This window comes from Octopus sinensis, linkage group LG16, assembly GCF_006345805.1.
Source record: "Octopus sinensis linkage group LG16, ASM634580v1, whole genome shotgun sequence".
NCBI classification, from domain to species: Eukaryota; Metazoa; Mollusca; class Cephalopoda; order Octopoda; family Octopodidae; genus Octopus; species Octopus sinensis.
Genome location: NC_043012.1, coordinates 22,443,951 through 22,466,369, shown reverse-complemented (window position 1 = coordinate 22,466,369; position 22,419 = coordinate 22,443,951). Strand labels below are relative to the sequence as shown.

At 37.4% G+C, this 22,419-nt stretch overlaps 1 protein-coding gene and 1 long non-coding RNA gene across 2 annotated transcripts in view; one reads left to right on the top strand and one right to left on the bottom strand.

Annotated features, from left to right (window-relative positions):
* Positions 1-22,419, top strand: part of LOC115220532 (tRNA (guanine-N(7)-)-methyltransferase non-catalytic subunit wdr4) — an 828,070-nt gene that overhangs the window by 745,973 nt on the left and 59,678 nt on the right. Inside the window, exon 4 of the mRNA XM_036509937.1 lies at positions 71-128. Coding sequence (XP_036365830.1) covers positions 71-128 — 58 coding nt within the window. The remainder of the gene's footprint in view (positions 1-70; positions 129-22,419) is intronic.
* Positions 5,354-22,419, bottom strand: part of LOC118766530 — a 22,804-nt gene continuing 5,738 nt past the window's right edge. Inside the window, exons 2-3 of the long non-coding RNA XR_005002465.1 lie at positions 20,519-20,521; positions 5,354-5,428 (exon numbers count right to left, since the gene is read on the bottom strand). This is a non-coding gene — a long non-coding RNA (uncharacterized LOC118766530). The remainder of the gene's footprint in view (positions 5,429-20,518; positions 20,522-22,419) is intronic.

The following is a 22,419-nucleotide window of genomic DNA, read 5'->3' as shown; positions in this document are numbered from 1 at the left end:
GTAACAAACATGCTGATTAAATAATAATAATAATCATAATAATAATAATTCCCTGATATTCTTTTTGCAGCTTTGTTACCCATTTGGCCTACATTCCTGGTACTGAAGCCATTATATCTGCAAGTGGTGTAAGTATTTAAACTTTTTTTGTTTTGTTTTTTACTCTTTCTACAAGTTAATTAACTTGTTACCTCAATCACCTTTGATTTGAAGGCCACCTGGTCATAACGAATTTTCAGGGAAATCAGTAATTCACTCTGCTCAATGACTAGGAAATATTTCATTGCTTATCTCTGCTTTGGAAGTTCAATCTTTGTTGAATACAACTTTGTCTTAATTCTTCCAATAAAATAATTATCAGTAAGAGAATTACGTGTGTGTGTGGGGGGGGGGGAGTGCAATTTAACTAAATATATTCTCCTTCCAGTCCTCTTCATTTACAAAGAAATCCATTTGAGAAGGACATAAATGTAGGAGAGAGAATGAGAAGGGCTTAGCTAGCATTCAAGGGAATGGGGGGAAGAGTCAGCAAAAATTTTCCCATTTTGCTGAAAAATTTTCTTTTGTTTTTCTTTATTTGTTTTGTTTCTTTTTGTTAGTTTTTATTTTTGTATCCTTTTTTTCATTAAAGTAATTCACAGCTTCAATCACTTTGAGGCAAAAATCAAAGACAAACAGAACATTTAATATCAAATGCTTTGCAGCCACCAATTCCATCTCTCTCTCGCTCCCTCTGCCCCCCCCCCCATCCCCCACCCTCCCCAATGACTATTCACAGTGGTCATAGTTTAATTCTGAATAAGTATTTCAAAGTAACATTTATTTATGGTTTGTTTGCGACTTTGATTGACTGTGTGTTATATCATTATGTAGGAAATCTTAACTTTAATCCAAACTCTTCAGAATTACAGCCAACGATTCCAAGCCCATGTTTTGTTTACCGAAACTTTTAACCAACAACACATGAAAAATCAACGCAGTCACACTGTGTGCTTCCTCGAGACTTCATTATGGTTTTCATTTTCCTTTTCTCCTCTTTTTCTTTTTTCTCAAGCTTCCTCTTCCTCTCCTTCTTCTTTATCTCCTTCTCTTCCTTTTCATTCCTTATCTGCCAAAATTTATTCCTAAAGAATAGAAAAACGGGTTGCGGCTGCTTTAGAATGGATGTTATTACTTGTGAGGAGGTCGGGATGTTCCTGTGGCTGTGCAGCTTAAACAGCATGGCTCCAGGCAGGGCAAACTTTTAGATATGCAGTGAAGTGCTAGCAATAGAGGAGATGATGATGATGGCGATGAGGATGATGAGGATGATGGTGGTGGTGGTAGGGGAGACAGGAACATAGAAAGGAAGGGTCAGGGTTAGTGAGGGGTAAGAATTTAATGAAAAAAAGCAAGCTCAGTATTGTTTGGTTGGTAAGATATTATAGTAGTAATTGTTGTTGCTGTTGTTGTTGTTGTTGGCTACTACAAAGTGTAAATGTAATTGGTTTCGCTTAATGTGTCAGAGAGTATTGTTGCATATCGCAGTCTGGACAGGCAGACACCAGTATGACGTTGGCCGAGTAACTTCTTTTAATGTACGTCTGTATAGAAGTAGCGAAATTCACTGGAACTGGAAAAACTAATGTATTAGATGTTTGTTTATCTCTATTGGTAATATACTTGGCGTGTTACCCTCAATGCCACACACACACACATACACAGCATGTATGTATATTATATGAATGCGTCTGTAATGTATACACATTTGTTAGTTAATAAGTAAAATTTGAAATAAAACAATGTGTATTATAATCATGTATACGTGTGTGCATGTATAGTACATGTGTGTATATATATATATATATGTATATATATGTATGTATATATATATATATGTATATATATGTATATATATATATATGTATGTATATATATATATGTATATATATGTATGTATATATATATATATATGTATATATATGTATATATATGTATGTATGTATATATATGTATATATATGTATGTATATATATATATATATGTATATGTATATATATATATATGTATATATGTATGTATGTGTGTGTGTGTATATGTGAAATATAAATGTGTGTGTATATATATGTGGGTTGGGGTTATAACTGTGTGTAGAATATGAAATGAAATGAAAATCTATTGATTACCACTCAATATAATCTCTTTTTGCTACACAAAACATTTGTCATTTCAAAAGCTTTGTAAATTTATCTGTAATATCACATGGTTAGGTCTACCCCCTCCACACACACACACACACACACACTTTTATTTTTAAAAGTTTCTTCAACTGAATTGAATTTTAGGAAGATAATCATATTCATCCTCCTCCCCCTCCTCCTCATCATCATCTTCATGTCCAATTTTCCATGCTTGCATGGGTTAGATGTTGAAGCATATTTTCTACAGATGGATGCATTTCCTGCCACCAACATTTATCTGTTTCTAAAGTAAAATTATATTTCCCTTTGGCCAGATATGTTTCCATGGCAGACTACAAACAGATGACTCCACTTGTATGAGAGTGACACTTGTTTACAATTATTGCATGAGGTCAAAACAAAGAAACTCAAACACACACTCACACACGTATACAAATCTATCTATTTGTCTGTCTATCTATCTGTCTGTCTGTCTGTCTATCTATCTGTCTATCTATCTATCTGTCTGTCTAATTGTCCATTTATCTACATACCCACCTACCTACCTCTCTATCTATCTTTCTATCTATCTATCTATTTATCTATCTATCTATCTATCTATCTATCTATCTATCTATCTATCTATCTATCTATCTATCTATCTGTCTGTCTATTTATCTACCTACCTATCTTATCTATCTATCTCTCTTTCTCTCTCTCTCTCTTCCCCTCTCTCTCTTTCTCTCTCTCTTTCTCTCTCTCTTCCTCTCTCTCTCTTTCTTTCTCTCTCTTCCTCTCTCTTTCTTTCTCTCTCTCTCTCTCTTGATATGTGTATACATATAGATAGATAGCTAGATAGATAAGCAGATGACTAATAGAAAATGGATTGAACGACATTCTTTATTTAAAATCACTGCAACCATTTCAACCCATTTTTACACTCGTAATGCACTGGTGCAATGACATAATTAACATATTGTGTAATCCCTATCATCCATTAAAGGAAACAATTGTAGTGATTCTAAATAAACAATGTCATTCAGTCCATTTCCTATTAGTTGTCTACTTATATAAACTCTACAAATGCTATGAAATTCCTGATGTATATCCAGTAGCAATAGCAATTCTGCTGTATGATACCACCAGGTAACCAATAACTGTGGACAAGCTTTGCATAGCATGCTACAAGGATTTTTTAAAACTATATATGTATGTATGCCTGTGTGTGTGTGTATGTTTATATATATATTTCAGTATGTGATCTCGTGAGTACCACCGGCGATTTTTTTCCCTCTGTCTTCCCTTCTCGGGATCTTTCCTTCTCCTATGTTTCCGACGAAGAGCTTCGCTCAAAACGTTAAACCCTCCTTCTTCCCTTCTTTCCTGAGCGTCCAATAATACTTTATTTGTTCCATGTCCTTGCGTTATTGTGTTTTTTTGTTTTCTTGTTTGGATTAACTATATATATATATATATTGATAGAAATGTAAGAAAACAAAAGAATGAAAGAGACCTTGATATTATGTAAATAGAGGAATTTATCTGTAAATGTAATATGTGACAATTATTCGGTAGCCATGATAAAACTCCCAGTTTTTCCAGTGGCCAGATAACTGAAGAGATAGCGGCGTGGATTTCCACCTCGGTATCCAAAACTTGGAGTTTTATCATGGCTACAGAATAATTTTCACATATTACATTTACAGATATATATTCTTTTTTTGTGAATTAAAGTTACCTTTGGTTTCATGTTAAGAAGAATCGGAAACTATCCAAGTATCTTAACAATTTTTCAAGCCGATCACATGGAGAAAAGTTTCTGCCTCCATTTTGGAAAACAATCTTCCAAAAACGCCTTTCTCCATGTGATCAGCTTGAAAAATTAAAATACTTGGATGTTCTCCTATTCTTCTTAACATGAAACCAATGGTAGCCTTAATTCACAAATAAAGAAATTATTTATCTACCAATGTGATGTTGAGCACTCATTCCAATATTCTACATTTATGTATGTATATATATATATATATATATATATATATTTATAAGCATACACACATAAATATTAAAGATTATTTTTATGTCAAGTTATTATAAAAACAATGTGACATTAAACTGCAGCATTACACAATACTTTTTTGTAGACTTCCTCTTAAATCTTCTTTTGCAAGAAGAAGGGTGACAGTGGCTTTAAAAGTTAACAGAGTGAAACTTCAAAATCAGTCATTCCTCTTCTTGTGACAGTTATACACACACACATATATATATACATATGTATATATGTATATATATATATATATAATGATAAATCTCAGAGCGAGTTATAAACAGTAGCGGTAACACATCGTGACGCATATTTGCCATTTGAATATGGCTAACCCCTAAGGGTGGATGCTACTGTAGTTTGTAGCCCCAGGAAGATATCTCCTCCAGCTGGCTATAGACACACTATCTGTGTCCTCTCAGTATTTGTGAAGGGGAGTCATCCTCCCCGTCTTCAACTCATGATACACACGGACCCGAGTTTGAAGGTGTTTACCTATATATATATATATATATATATATATATATATTGTGAAGACGTGTTGAGGCAAGTGAGGATCAGAATCGAAATCGATCAATGGAAATTGCGGATGTGCTACCAGTGCCGGTGGCATGTCGAAACCCTGCTTGTGAAGACCCATTGAGGCAAGTGAGGATCAGAATCGAAATCGATCAATGGAAATTGCAGATGTGTTACCAGTGCCGGTGGCATGTAAGAGAACTTTCCGTTTCGCGACCGTTGCCAGCACCGCCCCGTTTCGTGTCCGTTGCCAGCCTCGCCTGGCCCTCGTGCCGGTGGCACATAAAAAGCACCATCCGTTCGTGGCCGTTTGCCAGCTCTGTCTGGCACCAGTGCGGGTGGCACGTAAAAAGCACCCACTACACTCACGGAGTGGTGGCGTTAGGAAGGGCATCCAGCCGTAGAAACACTGCCAGATTTGACTGGGCCTGATGAAGCCTTCTGGCTTCACAGACCCCAGTAGAACCGTCCAACCCATGCTAGCATGGAAAACGGACGCTAAATGATGATGATGATGATGATGATATATATATATATATATATATATATATATATATAGATGCAGGCATGGCTTTGTGGTAAGAAGTTTGCTTCCCGACCTCATGGTTCTGGGTTCAGTCTCACTGTGTGGCAAGTGTCTTCTATTGTAGCCCTGGGCCAAACAAAGCTTTGGGAGTGAATTCGATAGACAGAAACTGAAAGAAGCCTCTTGTATATGTGTGTGTGTATGTGTGTGTGTGTGTTTGTGTGTGTAGAAGACACTTTTCCAAAGTGTCACACATGGAGACTGAACTCAAGACCATGTGCTTGGGAAGCAAACATATGTTGGACCACACATGCCTGTGCCTCTTAGAACACGCCCCTCTACATTTTATATTGTGATTGTGGGGCAGCAGCAAACAACTGGGTTTAAGATTTTGTCCAGTAATCAAAAGTTCAAAACCAGTCACAGCCATTCTTAGTTATTCATTTAACCAAAATTCCTTGTTCTCTTTGATCCAAGCCAATCAAGGTATCCATCAAGGCTATTCAACACTTCAGAGATCATCTCAGAATCATGGAGGCCCACTTCATCAACAAACTGAGACCAGCCATTGGCAACAGCAAAGAATGATATAAAGCAAACTGGTTACTATAGCAACACCAGTTTGTGCATGTCACCTTCCGCCTCCACTCATCTGAGCTACAAAAGTTTTGGAAGGCAGAGGACCAGTTGATTACATCACCCCTCAGTACTTACTTCTTTGACTCCAAAAGGCTGAAAAGTGAAGTTGACTTCAGTGGAATTGGAACTTGGAACATAAAAATGTATAGAATGCTGATAAACATTTTGTTTGGCATGTGAAATGGTTCTGCCAACTCACCAACTCTTATTCAGTTATAAAAACAATTTCAAATTAAACTGAAGGATTAAGATGAAGGATAAAGACTTCCGTCGGTCATGAATGACCATGGAATTGCACCTAGAAAGTTCCCCTCTGAGGTTCAAGTCTGGGCAACGTTGTTTATGGAAGACCAGCAGTTGCCTATGCATACCAGCCTCCCCTCTCCACACCACTGACCAATGTTATTCAAGGGAAAGGCAAAGGGGCGATACAGCTTGGCACCTGTGACATTGCAACTCATTTCTACAGCTGAGTGAACTGGAGTAACATGAAAATAAAGTGTCTTACTCAAGAACACAACACACAGTCCAGCCTTGGAACCAAACTCACTACCTCGTAATTGTGAGCCCAACACTCTAACCACTGAGCCATGTGCCTTCACATAAACACATTTAGTAGAATACATATTTATTGTACTTTCACAAGAAGAGTGGTGACAGTGACTTCGAAGTCAGGGCTTGCTGGCCTTCATCAGACTCTCTATACACAAAAACAAGGTCGTTATACTTTAAATCATAGTTGTAATATCACCAACAAAAGTGCTTTAAAATCTGAAGAATTGGCTAAAAACTCTGATTGCTACAGACTTCTATTCGTCACAGTCTGTTGGCTGATTACTGAAGGTAAATTAATTCTTCAGTTAATCCAATGATGGTGATGAAGATATCTGCCTCCAAGAAGATATTAATGTAAGGATATGTAGCTTAGATGTAGAGTTTCTGCTAAGGTTATTTCACAATTGATTATAAGAATGGATTAGAACTGGAAGTTAACCATCATAATTTCTTTATTATTTATCTGTTTTTAATCAAATTCAGAAAGCTGGGCTTAAAGACAGCAATTCTTCTTGTCAGAGAATTAGAGAAATTCTAGCCAAGTGGACAACAGCTGGTTGGTCATATGTTAGCAAGAAAGAGGGAGATATACACTTACTCCCACCTTGTATCTCCCTTGTAACAATTTTGCAGTAGTAGTGGTGGTGGTAGTGGTAGTAGTAGTAGTAGTAGTAGTAGTAGTAGTAACAACAAGAACAATAATTATAACGTTAGTAATAATGATAATAATGATAATAATAATAACTTTATACTTCAATTCGGTCTTGTTAGGAACCAGGAGGTGTTGTGAGGTTTCTGTTGTATAGGTTATTGATTTATATTGATTGGTCATTGATTAGAATCAGGAACACATCTAACTTCAGAAAACAAAGTAAATAAATAAATAAATAAAAGTAATTTGCAGTAAAAGAAATGGTCATAAAGCCTTAAAAAAAGACAACTTTGAGGGAACATATCAATGAATGCAAGAAAGCTCTCACACACACACACACCACACACACACACACACATGCACATGCACACATACAAACAAGCACACTTACATGTGCATTCAAATATTCACACATGCACACAAACATGCACATACATCTAAATACACACAGATATATATATGTATTATGTGTATGTGTGCATGTATGTATGTATGTATGTGTGTGTGTGTGTATGTAATTGTAGATATATAGACAAGCATATGATGTGGTTATTGTACATTTTATTTATATTTAGCCCAACAGCATGTGTATTGTCCAAAGTAGTTCTAGGTTTTCTGGGGGGAAAAAAATAAAGAAATCCTAAAAATTTTAAAGTTTATTGTACATTTCAGCTGTAAGAATGAAAAAAAAAATGCTCTACCAAAACTTTATGGCCATGGTTCATGTTTTCACTTTTTAAACTTATTTGGCTGCACAAGCAGCAGGTCTTTTTATTTTTTTCCTCATCACCATTACTCCTATCCTATCCCATTTGCATGTTCTTGGGTCACAGGATTCTGTTCAGATTCAAGTTCAAATAAATTCTTTGCTAAGTTCATAGGCAAACAGAAGACAGCTATGTTCAATACACAAATTCTATAGATATGGATGTGTGTGTGCGTGTGTTTGTGTGGTTTTTTTCTTTGAATTTTAGTTAAGTTCTTCTTAAAAGAATTCAAACTGGTTGCTAACAAAGTGACAAGACTTTTTGCATTAAGAGGGTTCCCGGTGTTTGTAAATATGTGGTTGAGTTAGGGTGTTGGTTGAAAGATGTCTACACCCAAGTATATGCATCTATTCATGTAAAAATTTCAGATGGCGAATTTTTGGAATGCCTTACAGATCTTCACTGTGCCACAAATGGATTAGATTTGGAGAATCCATGTCAGTTTCTTTTGCTCTTTCTTCAGAAAACCTAGAATTTCTAGGTTTCTGTGTAAATTTGTTGGCACACAACCTGATACAGCTATGATGTTTGGTACAAATGAAAATTTATAGTCAGGGTACCGAAGGTGTAAATTCTGCATTAATTTACCATTAATGTTCTGTGTGTGTCTGTGTGTGTGTTTAGAGAGAGTTAGAGACAGACAAACACACATACATATCACTGTATCATTGTATTGTCCAAACTATCGGATGTTCTTATTCACCACTGGTCACAACACACTGCTTTACATTGTTTTAGCTTTCAAATGATGCCACCCTATTAGTTAGGTGGACAGGCCAATGCCCGCACTCCACCAAAATTGAATCCCAGTCTTTTTTACTAAAGGCACAAGGCCCCAAATTTTATGCAACTGGTACTTAATTTATCGACCCTGATAGAATGAAAGGCAAAGTTAGCCTCAGCAGAATTTGAACTCAGAATGTAAAGACAGACAAAATGCCACTAAGCATTTCGCCTGGCATGCTAACATTTCTGCCAGCTTGCTGCCTTAACCTTTTTGTTACCAACCTGGCTGAAACCGGCTCTGGTTCTGAGTACAAATGTCTTATTTTCAAAAGTTTTGAATTAAATTCTTCCACGAAACCTTAGTCACAATTTATGTTCCTAGCACTAACTGAATGATAACCAAGTTATTTTACTAAATTCTTTGTTATATTTAAAGTAATTGAAAGAAACAAAGAGCATCTCAAAATAAATACAGTAACAAAAGGGTTTAATTGAATTCCAATCTGTCTCAGTGTTACCTTAACGAATAAGTAAACAGGAGCAACATGAAGTGTTCCCATCAAGAGTACAATACATTGTTGGTGTGAGTATTGAAAACACAATCTTGAGATTATGAGTCAGCACCCACCCGTTAGACCAACTGCCTTCAGACTCACACACACACACACACACACATGCATGTATATATATATATATTTTTTTATTTTATCTAGTTTCAGCTCACGAGCTGTGGCCATGCTGGGGCACGTATATATATAGACATGATTATATATACGTGTACATATATATGTTAAATCCCCAAAAAAAAATGAAGAACAAACACAAAAAAAACAACAACGCAAGGACATGGTACATGTAAAGTATTAGCAGATGTTCAGGGAAGGAAAGAAAGAGGGTTTAGCATTTCAAGCAAAGGGTGCTGAAAATTTCCTGGTTTTAAGGGTATCGCAAAAGGCCTGGCTGGAGGCTCAACCTTCCGAGTTCTTTGACAGGGATTGGAAAAACTGAAGGATCGCTGCAATAAGGGTGTGAATCTGAGAGGGGAATATGTTGTATAAACTCATAATTAACTGATCCTCCTGTATTTCTTTTACCCAAAGACAGGGACTTCCCAGCCCCACCTCGTACTCTCTCTTTACTCTTTTACTTGTTTCAGTCATTTGACTGCGGCCATGCTGGAGCACCGCCTTTAGTCGAGCAAATCGACCCCGAGACTTATTCTTTGTAAGCCCAGTACTTATTCTATCGGTCTCTTTTTGCTGAACCGCTAAGTGACGGGGACGTAAACACACCAGCATCGGTTGTCAAGCAATGCTAGGGGGACAAACACAGACACACAAACACACACACACACACACACACATATATATATATATATATATATATATATAAATACAACAGGCTTCTTTCAGTTTCCGTCTACCAAATCCACTCACAAGGCATTGGTCGGCCCGGGGCTATAGTAGAAGATACTTGCCCAAGGTGCCACGCAGTGGGAGTGAACCTGAACCATGTGGTTCGTTAGCAAGCTACTTACCACACAGCCACTCCTGTACCTATAACTTTAATGTGTGCTTTTAACTTTAATAGACAAATCACTCTATTCATTCTGCCTGCCTTTCTCTTCTTCCTTTTCCCTTTTAATGTCCTCTTTACTTTTTTCTTTCTCTCCTTCTTTTTCTTTTTCTATCCCCTTTATTTGGATGTCTTCTCCATCTCTCCCAACCCTCTTCCCTCTTGTACCTTGGATGCTGCCTTTTCATTCTTTTGCTCTCTCTCAATTTCCTTCCTAAAATAATCGTAAAAAAACTTGCCATCCATCCAATTTTGCGTAACTTTGTGCAATAAAGGGTTCCCTGAGGACCCATTGTGTTTGAGTATCTATATGCACTTGGAACCTCAAACACCCATGCATGTAGGAACTTTAATATAAGCTTGTGTTTATCCTTATTCTCCCTGTATATATATGTATGTATGTGTGTATGTACATATGTATCATGTGACTGACCAGGCTACAGATGTTGTTACACATCACTGATCACAATGCTCTTTTAGACACCTCCCTGTTGGCTAGGAATGCACACCAAGATATATATACATATATATCATCATCATCATCATCATCATCATTGTTTAATGTCCATTTTCTATGCTAGCACGAGTTGGATGGTTCGACCAGGGTCTGGGAAGCCAGGAGGCTGCACCAGACTCCAGTCTGATCTGGCAGTTTTTCTACAGCTGGATGCTCTTCTTAACGCCAACCACTCCGTGAGTGTAGTGGGTGCTTTTTACGTGCCAGGGGAGGCTGGCAGCGGCCACGATCGGTTGGTGCATTTTACATGCCACTGGCACAGAAGATAGCCAAGGCAGCGCTGGCATCGGCCACGTTCAGATGGTGCTTTTTATGTGCCACCGACACAGGTATCACAACTACAATTTCCATTTGATATTTATTTTGATGTTGATGTACTTGACTCTCTCTATATATATATTGTTGATGTCATAAGAATTTATAAACTTTCAAGAGAATGTGGAATAATTTTTGTCTGAAATTGTATCTGGAAGAATGTAAGTATTGGTGTTGGAAAACCCTTAGGGACAGGAGAAGTTGAAGTCTACTTGTAGGACTCAATCCTACATCTCCTATAAACATGGTACAATGACATTGTAGGGTAGGTGTAAGATGCCAGATCTGGTTGATTTGAACATGAAACAAGTAGATTATTTGGGCCAGATTTGGACAGCTTAATTGCCAAAGAGTTAATTATTTCTCATTAATTAAAATTTCATGACACACAACATCAAAAACACTAGCGATCACTTTACTATTAAGTTTTCATACACCTGGCATCCCTAGGCACTTTTTCTTTTACCCAGTCTTTCTTCAGACAGATTTCGTGGTTAATATTATATTACTTCTCTTTCTTCTTTTTGTTTTGTTTTCTTTCTTTTTTTTCTTTTTGCAGGTGGGTGGGGAATTTAAATATCTATCTTTTGAATAAAATTAAATGTAAATAGCTGTTAAAAGAAGTTAATCACCTCAGGTACAGTTTGCTAAATATAACCTCCAGCCATTGGCAAATTAATTTCTGGAGGCAACAAAAACAACTAAATAGAGTCTTTACTAGATAAACATAGTACTTACGTTTATGTGGTTGTGGAGTGAGAGAAAGGAGGATAGAAAGAGAGAGAAGTGAGAAGGAGAGTGGCAAGAGACCTATCACTACATATATAGTTTTCTTAATGTATTCATTTATCTTATTCCAGAAGAAATACACACACACAGAGGCACATGTCTGCACACAGATATGCACCCAAATTTCAGAATGTTTACATGTATATGTGTATATATGTATGCGTGTATATATATATATATATAAAGGGAAAGTTTACAAAAATAAACAAAAGACGAAGGCAGGTGGTGTACAAACAAACAAATGTATTAGTATAGCGCTCAGGAATAGAAAAAGTCTTTTACGTTTCGATCCTACGCTCTTCGACAGAAAGATACACAGAAAAAAACAAGGAGAGAAGAAAAATGTGTGTAGTAGCTAATGATCTATCATACATATATATATATATATATATATATATGTACAGCACGTGACATATATGTATATGCGTATATATATGTGGCATGTAATAAGCACCATTCATGCATGAGTCACTGCCAATGCTGCCTGTCTGGCTCCCCCGTGCCAGTAGCATGTAAAAAGCACCCACTACACCCTTGGCAGTGGTTGGCATTAGGAAGGGCATCCAGCTGTAGAAACCTTGCCAGATCAGATTGGAGCCTGGTGCAGCCTCCTGGCTTGTCAGTCCCCAGTCAAACTGTCCAACCCATGCCAGCATGGAAAACAGACGTTAAACGATGATGATGATGATGATGATGATATAGTATATGTATAAAGCAAACATATATAACTAGAGTGTAAAATCACTGTGATGCTTTCAGCATGTAGAGTGTAAGTGGTTATCTTCTGTGATCATCCTTTGGTTCAACTCTTCTGGCAGTGAAGATTGTAGATGTACATGAGATACTTACATCAAACTGTGGAGTAGATTAAATAACAGTTTACTGTTGACACACACACACACACACACACATAATTGACTCTATATACTTGCTTCTCTAGCAAGTAGAAAGATGGTTTTAATTTATTTTGAGATAAAATCATAATCGTTTTGTGTGTTTCTGAATATCTAAGGATGTGTGTCCCCATGTCCACGTTTGTCTGTGTGTTTTATTTAATAAAATCCTTTCTATGATTGACATATAATTTATACAGAGATATTTACAGATACATATATACACGCCACGCGTACAGCAACGTACGTGTGAGCATGCATGTGTGTACGTACAGATACAAGCATAACACAAACACACACAAATGACATACACATACATACACTTATTTCAATTACGGCACTGGCTTGTGACCATGCTGAGTCATCATATATTTCATGTATACGTGTGTATATATATATGTGTGTATGTGCACATATATATATATTTATATATATACACATTGTTATATATATTTATGTGTGTATACACTCTTATATCTTTTACCTTTTTACTTGTTTCAGTCATTAGACTGCAGCCATGCTGGGGCACCTTCTCGAGGAATGTTTAGTCAAATGAAATGACCCCAGGACTTTTTTTTTAAGCAGCCTGATGCTTATTTTATCAGTCTCTTTTGCCAAACCACTAAGTAACAGGGATATAAACACACCAACACCTTTATATAGCAGTGGTGGGGACAAAAAGGCACCAACACACATGCTCACACACATACAATGGGTTTCTTTCAGTTTCCAATCTACCAAATCCACTCACAAGGCTTTGGTTGATGCAAGGCTATAGTAGAAGATACTTGCCCAAAGTATCATGTTGTGGAACTAATCCCAGAACCATGTGATTGTGAAGTAAGCTTCTTAGCACACAGCCATGCCTGTCTATATATTCTGTGTGTGTGTGTGTGTGTGTGAGAGAGAGAGGAGCTCTCAAGGTAAATACTGCAGTATTCAACATTTTAATAATATATCCATGTTTAGTAGTATATAAATATTGCTATACACATATATACAAGTATGTATATATATATATATATATTCTTTTATTCTTTTATTTGTTTCAGTCATTTGACTGCGGCCATGCTGGAGCATGGCCTTTAGTCGAACAAATTGTAAGGCTAGTACTTATTCTATCAGTCTCTTTTGCCAAACCGCTAAGTACCGGGCATGTAAACACACTAGCATCGGTTGTAAAACGATGGAGGGGGGAACACATATACAAACATATGTACACATGCATATACATACATATATATATATATATATATACACAACAGGCTTCTTTCAGTTTCCATCTGCCAAATCCATTCACAAGACTTTGGTCAGCCTGAGGCTATAGTAGAAGACACTTGCCCAAGGTGCCATGCAGTGGGAATGAACCCAGAATCATGTGGTTGGTAAGCAAGCTACTTACCACAAAGCCACTCCATATGTTAATAGATTTGATTAAAGGCAATCTATAAAGGATCGAGGTATATCAAAGTGAAGCACACGACAACTTTTGGCTTGGCAGAATGACACAAACGAGATAATTAAGTAATCCATTATCATAGCACTGTATGCATCAATGAAAGGAGGTTTGGTAATCCTCAGCTCCAGTATTATCCAAACGTATCCAAAGATGAATGGAATCTTAAACATGGTGTAAAAACATAGTAAAAACCAGTTGAATGGATCATCTTGTATTGCTATATTGTTTCGTTAAGAATCTTTATTGTGACATAAACATATACAGTTAGATATGCAGAATGCACAACGTCAGTATGATTGCATAATACTTTATGCAGCTCTCAACTCATCAGGCTTACTGAATAAACAAGCAAGCAGTGACATGCTGATGAATCAACTGAACATCAAGTGAAACTTCTAATTAGAAGTACCAACATTTAACCCTCTAGTGTTCAGATTATTCTATCAAACATAATGCTTATTGGTTCACATTGATTTGAATTAATCATGCATTATCTCATATCTTCAAGATCTTAATGTAGAATAACATTGTAGGGTAGGTGTGAGAGCCTGGATATGGTTAGTTTGAACCTAAAACATATTAAATATTTTGGCCAGATGTGGCCGGTTCAAATACTAAAGGGTTAAGAAATATAAAATGGGTGGGACTAGAATCCGTCGTTCACAAGGGTGGGGTAGCTGAGTGAAGTTATAAATTAAAGAGTAGTTAAAAGACATTTCTTTTCTAAAGATGTTATCAAACTTAACAATCTCACTCATAAATGTTGGTACTGGCGAAACAGACTTGTATACCAGCAGATAGACGCTGATGTTGTTAAAAAAGAATAAAAAAACATTTATTGAGTTATATTGTTTGGTAGATTAAAGAGTGACATGGTTGATAAATTCTTGCATTACTTAATTCCTCTTGATTAAAGTGCTTCAATTAATTATTGCAGAGCTAATAGAATATTAGCTTTAATTAAGGGAGATCCAACTAATTACAATTCAGGAAAAATAACTTATGGAAAATAGTGAAGGTCTTTGCAAAATTTCAGATGAGAGGGAGGGAAAAGAAGGAAAAGAAAATAATATGAGACTCTATTGAGATTGCCATAATCATAGAATTAGCAATCATCAACTATAAATACTTAAATAGAAACAGAATTGGATAAATGAAATGGAGGAAATGGTCAACACATTGATAGGAAATAAGCGGAATTCTACTTTAAGCACACCATATAACCCTTCATAACGTTTTTTTTATATTTTGGAATTTTCTGAAAATTTTTACAAATTTGTATTCTACACGCAAGAAATTACATGACTATGGCAAAAAATTTTTTTAATTTAAAAATTTTTTTTTTTTAATTAGTTTAAAATACAGATAGTCCAAATTTTTTTAGCTGAAGTCCAAACAATAGACTGTTAAATGTATTTATAGGGAGAAAGATATTAGAAAACATCAGTACATCAGACTGACAAACAAATGGCACAGGAATGAGGAAGTCATGAGGTATGCTAAAAACAAGAGCTAAATAGCCCTTAAATCACACACAAAATTTTTTTGCTGTTGGTTTTTGCATAGTCATGAGTTCCTGTGTGTAGAACACAAATTTGCAGAAGTTTTCTGAAAATTCCCCACAAATCAAAACCGTTATGAGGTGTTGTATGGCATGCTTGAAGCAGGATTCTGCCAACAAATAAATGTCATCATCATCATCATCGTTTAACGTCCGTTTTCCACACTAGCACGGGTTGGACGGTTTGACAGGGGTCTGGGAAGCCAGGGGCTGCACCAGGCTCCAGTCTGATCTGGCAGTGTTTCTACAGCTGGATACCCTTCCTAATGCCAACCACTCCACGAGTGTAGTGGGTGCTTTTTACGTGCCACCGGCACAGGTGCCAGGGGAGTCTTGCATCGGCCACGATTGGTTGGTGCTTTTAACGTGCCACCGGCACGGCAGCCAGCCAAGGCGGTGCTGGCATTGGCCACGTTCGGATGGTGCTTTTTATGTGCCACCGGCACAGAAGCCAGTCGAGACGGCGCTGGCATAATGTGTATACTAGATTATTGAAAGTAGTTTAGGCAATAATTATGTCAACATAAAGATATAAATTTATTTTAGTATGTGGAAAGATGAATAGTGGCATAACGTCACCATCACTGGTGATCACTCCAATCACCATGATGTTGACTGGATGTTTGTTTGATTTTTATCACTCTCAGTACAGGTTTTGGGGACACGGCAAGCCAATGGTTGTACTGTGTGTTACCCATCTGATCCTGGCAGAAATTTTTCTCATCTGAGAAAAACCAAAGCGTGTTTGGTTGGAGGGGATGCTTGAGTTTGCTCAAAAGCTTCGTAGCACAGTCTTTCCTCTCATCCTTGAATGCTTGGGATAAAAATTGGCCCTTTCTCATCTTGTATGAGGAATACTGAATGTCTTCATGGACTACCTGGCTGATAAGAAACTCAGACGCTCCCATGTCCCTGACAATGGACCTGATTGACTTGGTGGGATCGTTGTCAATCGTGGCCTGGATTTCACCAACAAATTCAGGAGTTCTTTTCTCATCAGAATGATCAGAGTGAGTTTTCCGAATTACCATTCCCTCATAATCACCATTAGACTCATCAAACTCTTTTCGAATCCTCTGCACTGTCCTCAGATTGACACCCAAACACTTTGAAATGTTCATATTGGAGCTTCTGGTGTGAATGCCAAGCAGTGCAGCATGTTGTTTCCAAATTTCTGGCTGAGTGAATTGCATCTTGGTGTTGTTTTTCTCACAGACAGTGCCCAACTGACCCTACTATATTGTATGGTCAACAAAATCAAAACCAAACAATGCACATGCAGGAAATTAAAAATATACAATGGCAACAATTTACCCATCACGCCCTGTATATGTAGCTAAATCGATATATCAATATAAAAACTGAGAATAACAAGAGTATGTGAATGTTCTAGGCTCAATGTTAGGAGTTGGGGAGCAGAACTACATATCTGTCTTATTCAAGTAGAATAAGTATACAGAAGAAGAATGGCAACAAATTTTGAAATGTGTTCTGTAATATTTAAATTGGCTCCGTAAATTGTAACAATTTCTGTCAGAAATTAAATTAATAAGATTGCTATTTTGCAGATCTGATCCATCTTATAGTTTAAAATTGATTTTTTTTTTTCTTTTTAACTGATGAGGCATATACTGGAAGATCTTGTTACTCTGATTGTATTGTAAATTTTAAAGGAGACCTGGTTTGATGTAGCTAACATCGATATATGGCTGAATAGTTATGGTGTCAGTTTTGTAGTTATCAGTTTTTTGGTTCAATCCTTCTGCATGGCATTTTGGGTTGACATCATTTTCCATAATCTAGTATTTCTGCAGGCCTTGTAAGTGAAATTGGGTAGATGGAAACTGGATAGAATCTCTTTGGTAGGATTGTACATGTAATTCAGAGGTGCAGATTTGTCCCTTATGAACTGTATCAGGCTGATACTTCTTTATCATCATTAACGTCCACTTTTCGATGTTTGCATGGGTCAGAGGGAATTTGTTGAGGAAGATTTTCTGCAACTGGTTGCACTTGCTGTCACCAACTCTCATCTGTTTCCAAGTAAGGGAATATTTCCTTGAGACCAGACATGTTTCCGCAGGAGATTGTAAACAAAGGACTTGCATGATGGTGACATTCATTTATAACTATTACATGGTGATAAAACAAAAAGGCAGTGACACAAACGAACAACACACACACACACACACACACACACACACACACACAACACACACATACACATGCACACACAAACACACACACATGCACACACAAATACACACAAACACACACACGCACACATACAAACACACACAAGCACACACACATATACATACTCATGCATACACACATACAAACACACACACATATGACAGGCTTCTTTCAGTTCCCATCTACCAGATCTACTCACAAGGCTTTGATCAACCGAGACTAAGACAGGCTCCATGATGTGAGACTGATCCCAAAACCATGTGGGTGGGGTGGGGGCAAAATTCTTCCCACAGAGCCATGCTGATTCTGCCTGAGAACCATGCTCAGAATAAACATGTCTACTGACGTGTTAATTCAAGGGCAAGTAACTCAGTTGATTGAACAACTGAATCCTCATTGTCAAACAGTGGAGAACCACTCTTTCATCCATCATAATTCTTTAACCTTTTAGCATTTAGACAGGCCATATCTGGCCAAAGTATTCTATCTGTTTTATGTACAAATTAGCCTGATCAGGCCTTTCACACCTATCTTACAATTTCATTCTAAAAGTAAACAATCGCATCATTAAAATCTTGAAGCTACAAGACAATGCATGATTAAAACCAAACAATGGGAATAAATAAGGATGACATTTGACACAATAATCCAAATGATGAAGAGTCAAAAAAGATGGATGAGAATATTCATTGTGGAAGTTGGTAAAATACTTGCTTACAATGTTAAACGATATAGTTGTGTAGGGACAGATGAGGCTGTGTGGTTGGGAGGCTTAATTTTCAACCATGTACTTCCAGGTTTGGTCCTGCTCTGCAGCATCCTAAGGCAAGAGTCTTCTAGTGTGGTCTCTCACTGACCAAGGCTTTGTGGGTGGATTTGGTACACAGAAGCTGAAAGAAACCTATCGTGTGTGTGTATGTGTGTGTACTCTTGTCTAGGTATTATACAATGGATGCAAATAAACCTCATCATTATACAAGTGAAATTGATCATTTCCTGACTTCCATCAAAAGCATGTCTGCCTATCTAGATTAATGTTGAGGTCCAGGCTTGTTGGACTCAGAATTGTATTTAAGTTCATTGTGTTTATGGGATACTCAGCCAATTACAAATTTATTTCATGAATAGCAGTCCAGTTTCTGTCCTCCATATCCACTGAAAAAGCTTTGGCCAACCTAGGGCTATAGTAGAAGACACTGGCCCAAGGTGCCATGCAATGGAACTGAACCTAAAAGCACATGGTTTGGAAGTGAATTTTTTACCACACAGCCGTGCTAGCAGCCATCGGTTCTTATCACGTAACAAGGTGCTTCACACTCAAGTAACCAATACAAGTCTATATGAATGTGCTTGCTCGCATGACAGTAGCTAGAAAATTGGATGATATAATATGCATGAGTTTTAGCAGACAGTTCATTCATTATGTATCTCCACCTTGTGCACACACACACACACACACACGCACATCCTAATATTACATAATTTATCGTGAACAGAAATAAATGAATTTGAAAAAGCATTAGAAAATAATGCAAAATATTCAACACAGGAATACAGTAGAAGCCATGTTGAAATAATTTATGAATCCTCAATTTCATAGAAAATGAAAATGAAAGTACATAAGAGAAATAGTTTGATGCATGAATTATAACATTCAATTGTGAAATGGAATGAGGATGTCATGCAACATAAAGCAAGGAGAATATCCAGTCTATGATTCCAAAACCAGAATGAATCTAAGAAATCAAGCATAAATTTTAACTTGTCTTAATTAACTAGTGTTATTAGCCTAAGAATGGGTAACCTTTTTGAAAAAGCAGGCTGCATGGAACCACACTGCTAAAAACATTCCAAGTTGATTTTTTTTGTTAGGTGTGCCATTCAGAAAGTCCTGTGTGCGCCACAGGTTGCCCATAACAAGAACAAGAACAAGAACACACTTTTCATTGCTGTGGAATAATTTACATTTTTGGGTTTTTATCTTTTATCAGTCATTGGACTGTGGCCATGTTAGGGTCATCGCTATTAAGGAGTTAGTCTAACAAATCGACCCCCAATTACTTATGACCTTTCTTTTGATTCTTGTAATTGTTCATCTTCCATCAGTTGTTCCACCACGCTTTGCAGGACATCTTTGTCAAGCTCTACAGATCTTTCAGGATGAGGCCCATCTTCTAGGCTGTAGTTTCTGGCTCAGAATTTCTGCAACCACCGTTGACATTGGCTTATACTTATTGTCCGATCCCCATATACTGCATTAATATTCCTCGCACTTTCTGTTGCATTGTTGCCTTTACTGAACTCACATTGTCACTTTATTACCACTTCTATTATCACTTTGAAAAAATAACTGTTAAAATCGAACTGCACTCCTCAAAACTTGAACTAAGAATAAGGACAAGGTAAAATTACTACCTGATTTTATAGCAAGTTGATGCAGGTAGGTTATCCCATCCCCGCTCTGACTTTTAGTTCATGCAATTGAATAAAAACACATTACTTATGGGATGACCCAATATATATCCTTGACTGGCTTCCGTGCTGGTGGTATGTAAAAAGCACCAATCCAATCATGGCCGTTGCCAGCCTCGCCTGGCACCTCATGCTGGTGGCACGTAAAAAGCACCCACTACACTCATGGAGTGGTTGGCGTTAGGAAGGGCATCCAGTTGTAGAAACACTGCCAGAAAAGACTGGGGCCTGGTGCAGCCTTCTGGCTTCCCAGATCCGGGTCAAACCGTCCAACCCATGCTAGCATGGAAAACGGACGTTAAACGATGATGATGATGATGATGATGATGACAGTATCATGATAGACAATCTGATATTGTACCCCACAATATGCTTTGTATTGTTTTAACTTTTGAATGATGCCCCTCCCCTAGCTAGGCATGCAGGCCAACTTTTCCCCTGAGTGGAATGCCAGTCCATTTATAGCAGAGTAGACTGGGACAATGTGAAGTAAAATATCTTGCTCAAGAACACAACATTACCTCCAGCCTGGGAATTGAAACTATGCTCTCTCTTGATCACCAGTGCTATGTCCTAACCACCTGCCCAAGGAACTTCACACATACGCAAACACACACAGGCACGCACATTTTTATTTGTTAATATTTAGCAGAATCAACAGAGTGACTCATAGACTGAAAGTTTCGTACATGAGCACTTACCAAAATATATATAAATGCATCAATGAATTACAATTATTGCTCCAATTCCCAAAATTACTTGTAGTTCTAATTATAATTTACTAATTAGTCTGTGTAAAAAGGAAAATTAATGTCTACAGTAATGTGTGTACACACAAACACACACATACACATACACACATATATTTTGTTTGTCCATCAGAGTAACAAGGACCATTCGGTCATCCTTAAGGGTGACTTTGTTTCTAGTGAAGAAGACATGCACGCCATCAGCCTCACTCACTCATCTGTGACCACCTTCAGTCCAGTGGCAAGACCAGGTCAAGATAACCAGGGGATGGAGAGGGATGCAGTGGACGACCAAGGTGTCTCACTTGTCTCATCTTGCCCTCTGCATCCCACAATGCATTGCTGCAACAGCCTTCCTTCGGGAAAGTTTCTTGTATAGAGTCTGCCAGATTCAGTCTTCACACACATAAATAGACAACCCCCAATATGCTAATTAACCTATAGATGGGACCCCGACAGGTGGGCTAACAGGTGACTCCACTCTCCTCAAAAACTCTGAAATTTACAACCCAGGCCCTCACTGTTATATGCATTTTAAAGTCATATCCATGACTCAACCATACACAGGAGTGGCTGTATGGTAAGTAGCTTGCTTACCAACCACATGGTTCCAGGTTCAGTCCCACTGCAAGTGTCTTCTACTATAGCCTCAGGCTGACCAAAGCCTTGTGAGTGGATTTTGTAGACGGAAACTGAAAGAATCTAGTCATATAAATATAAATGGATATATGTGTGTGTGGTATTTTTGTGTCTGTATTTGTCCCCCCAACATCGCTTGACAACTGACGTTGGTGTGTTTATGTCCCTGTAGCCTAGCGGTTCGGCAAAAGAGACTAATATAATAAGTACTAGGCTTACAAAGAATAAGCTATGGGGTCGATTTGTTTGACTAAAGGCTGTGCTCCAGTATGGCCACAGTCAGATGACTGAAACAAAAGAGTAAAAGAGTATACACGCTTGTGTGTGTGTGTACATAACAGTGTTTATTCATCTGGTCTTGTCATGTGCACAACAATTGTAAGTGATGTATTACTGATCATGTGATTAATGTCATGTGTTTGCATTTCTCCACAAAAATATGTCTGAGCTGTTGGTAGTTCAATAGACTGAGGCAATTATTATCTTGCATGAAAGCGGGTGCATGTTGGTTACAAGAAGGGCATTTGGCCACAATATCCTGCCTCAAAAAAATATTGCTTGACCCATGCAAATGTAGAAAAGAAAACAAAACAATGATGATGATGATGATCTATATATGCTTGTGTGTGTGTGTGTGTGCATATGTGTATATAAATCTACATACATA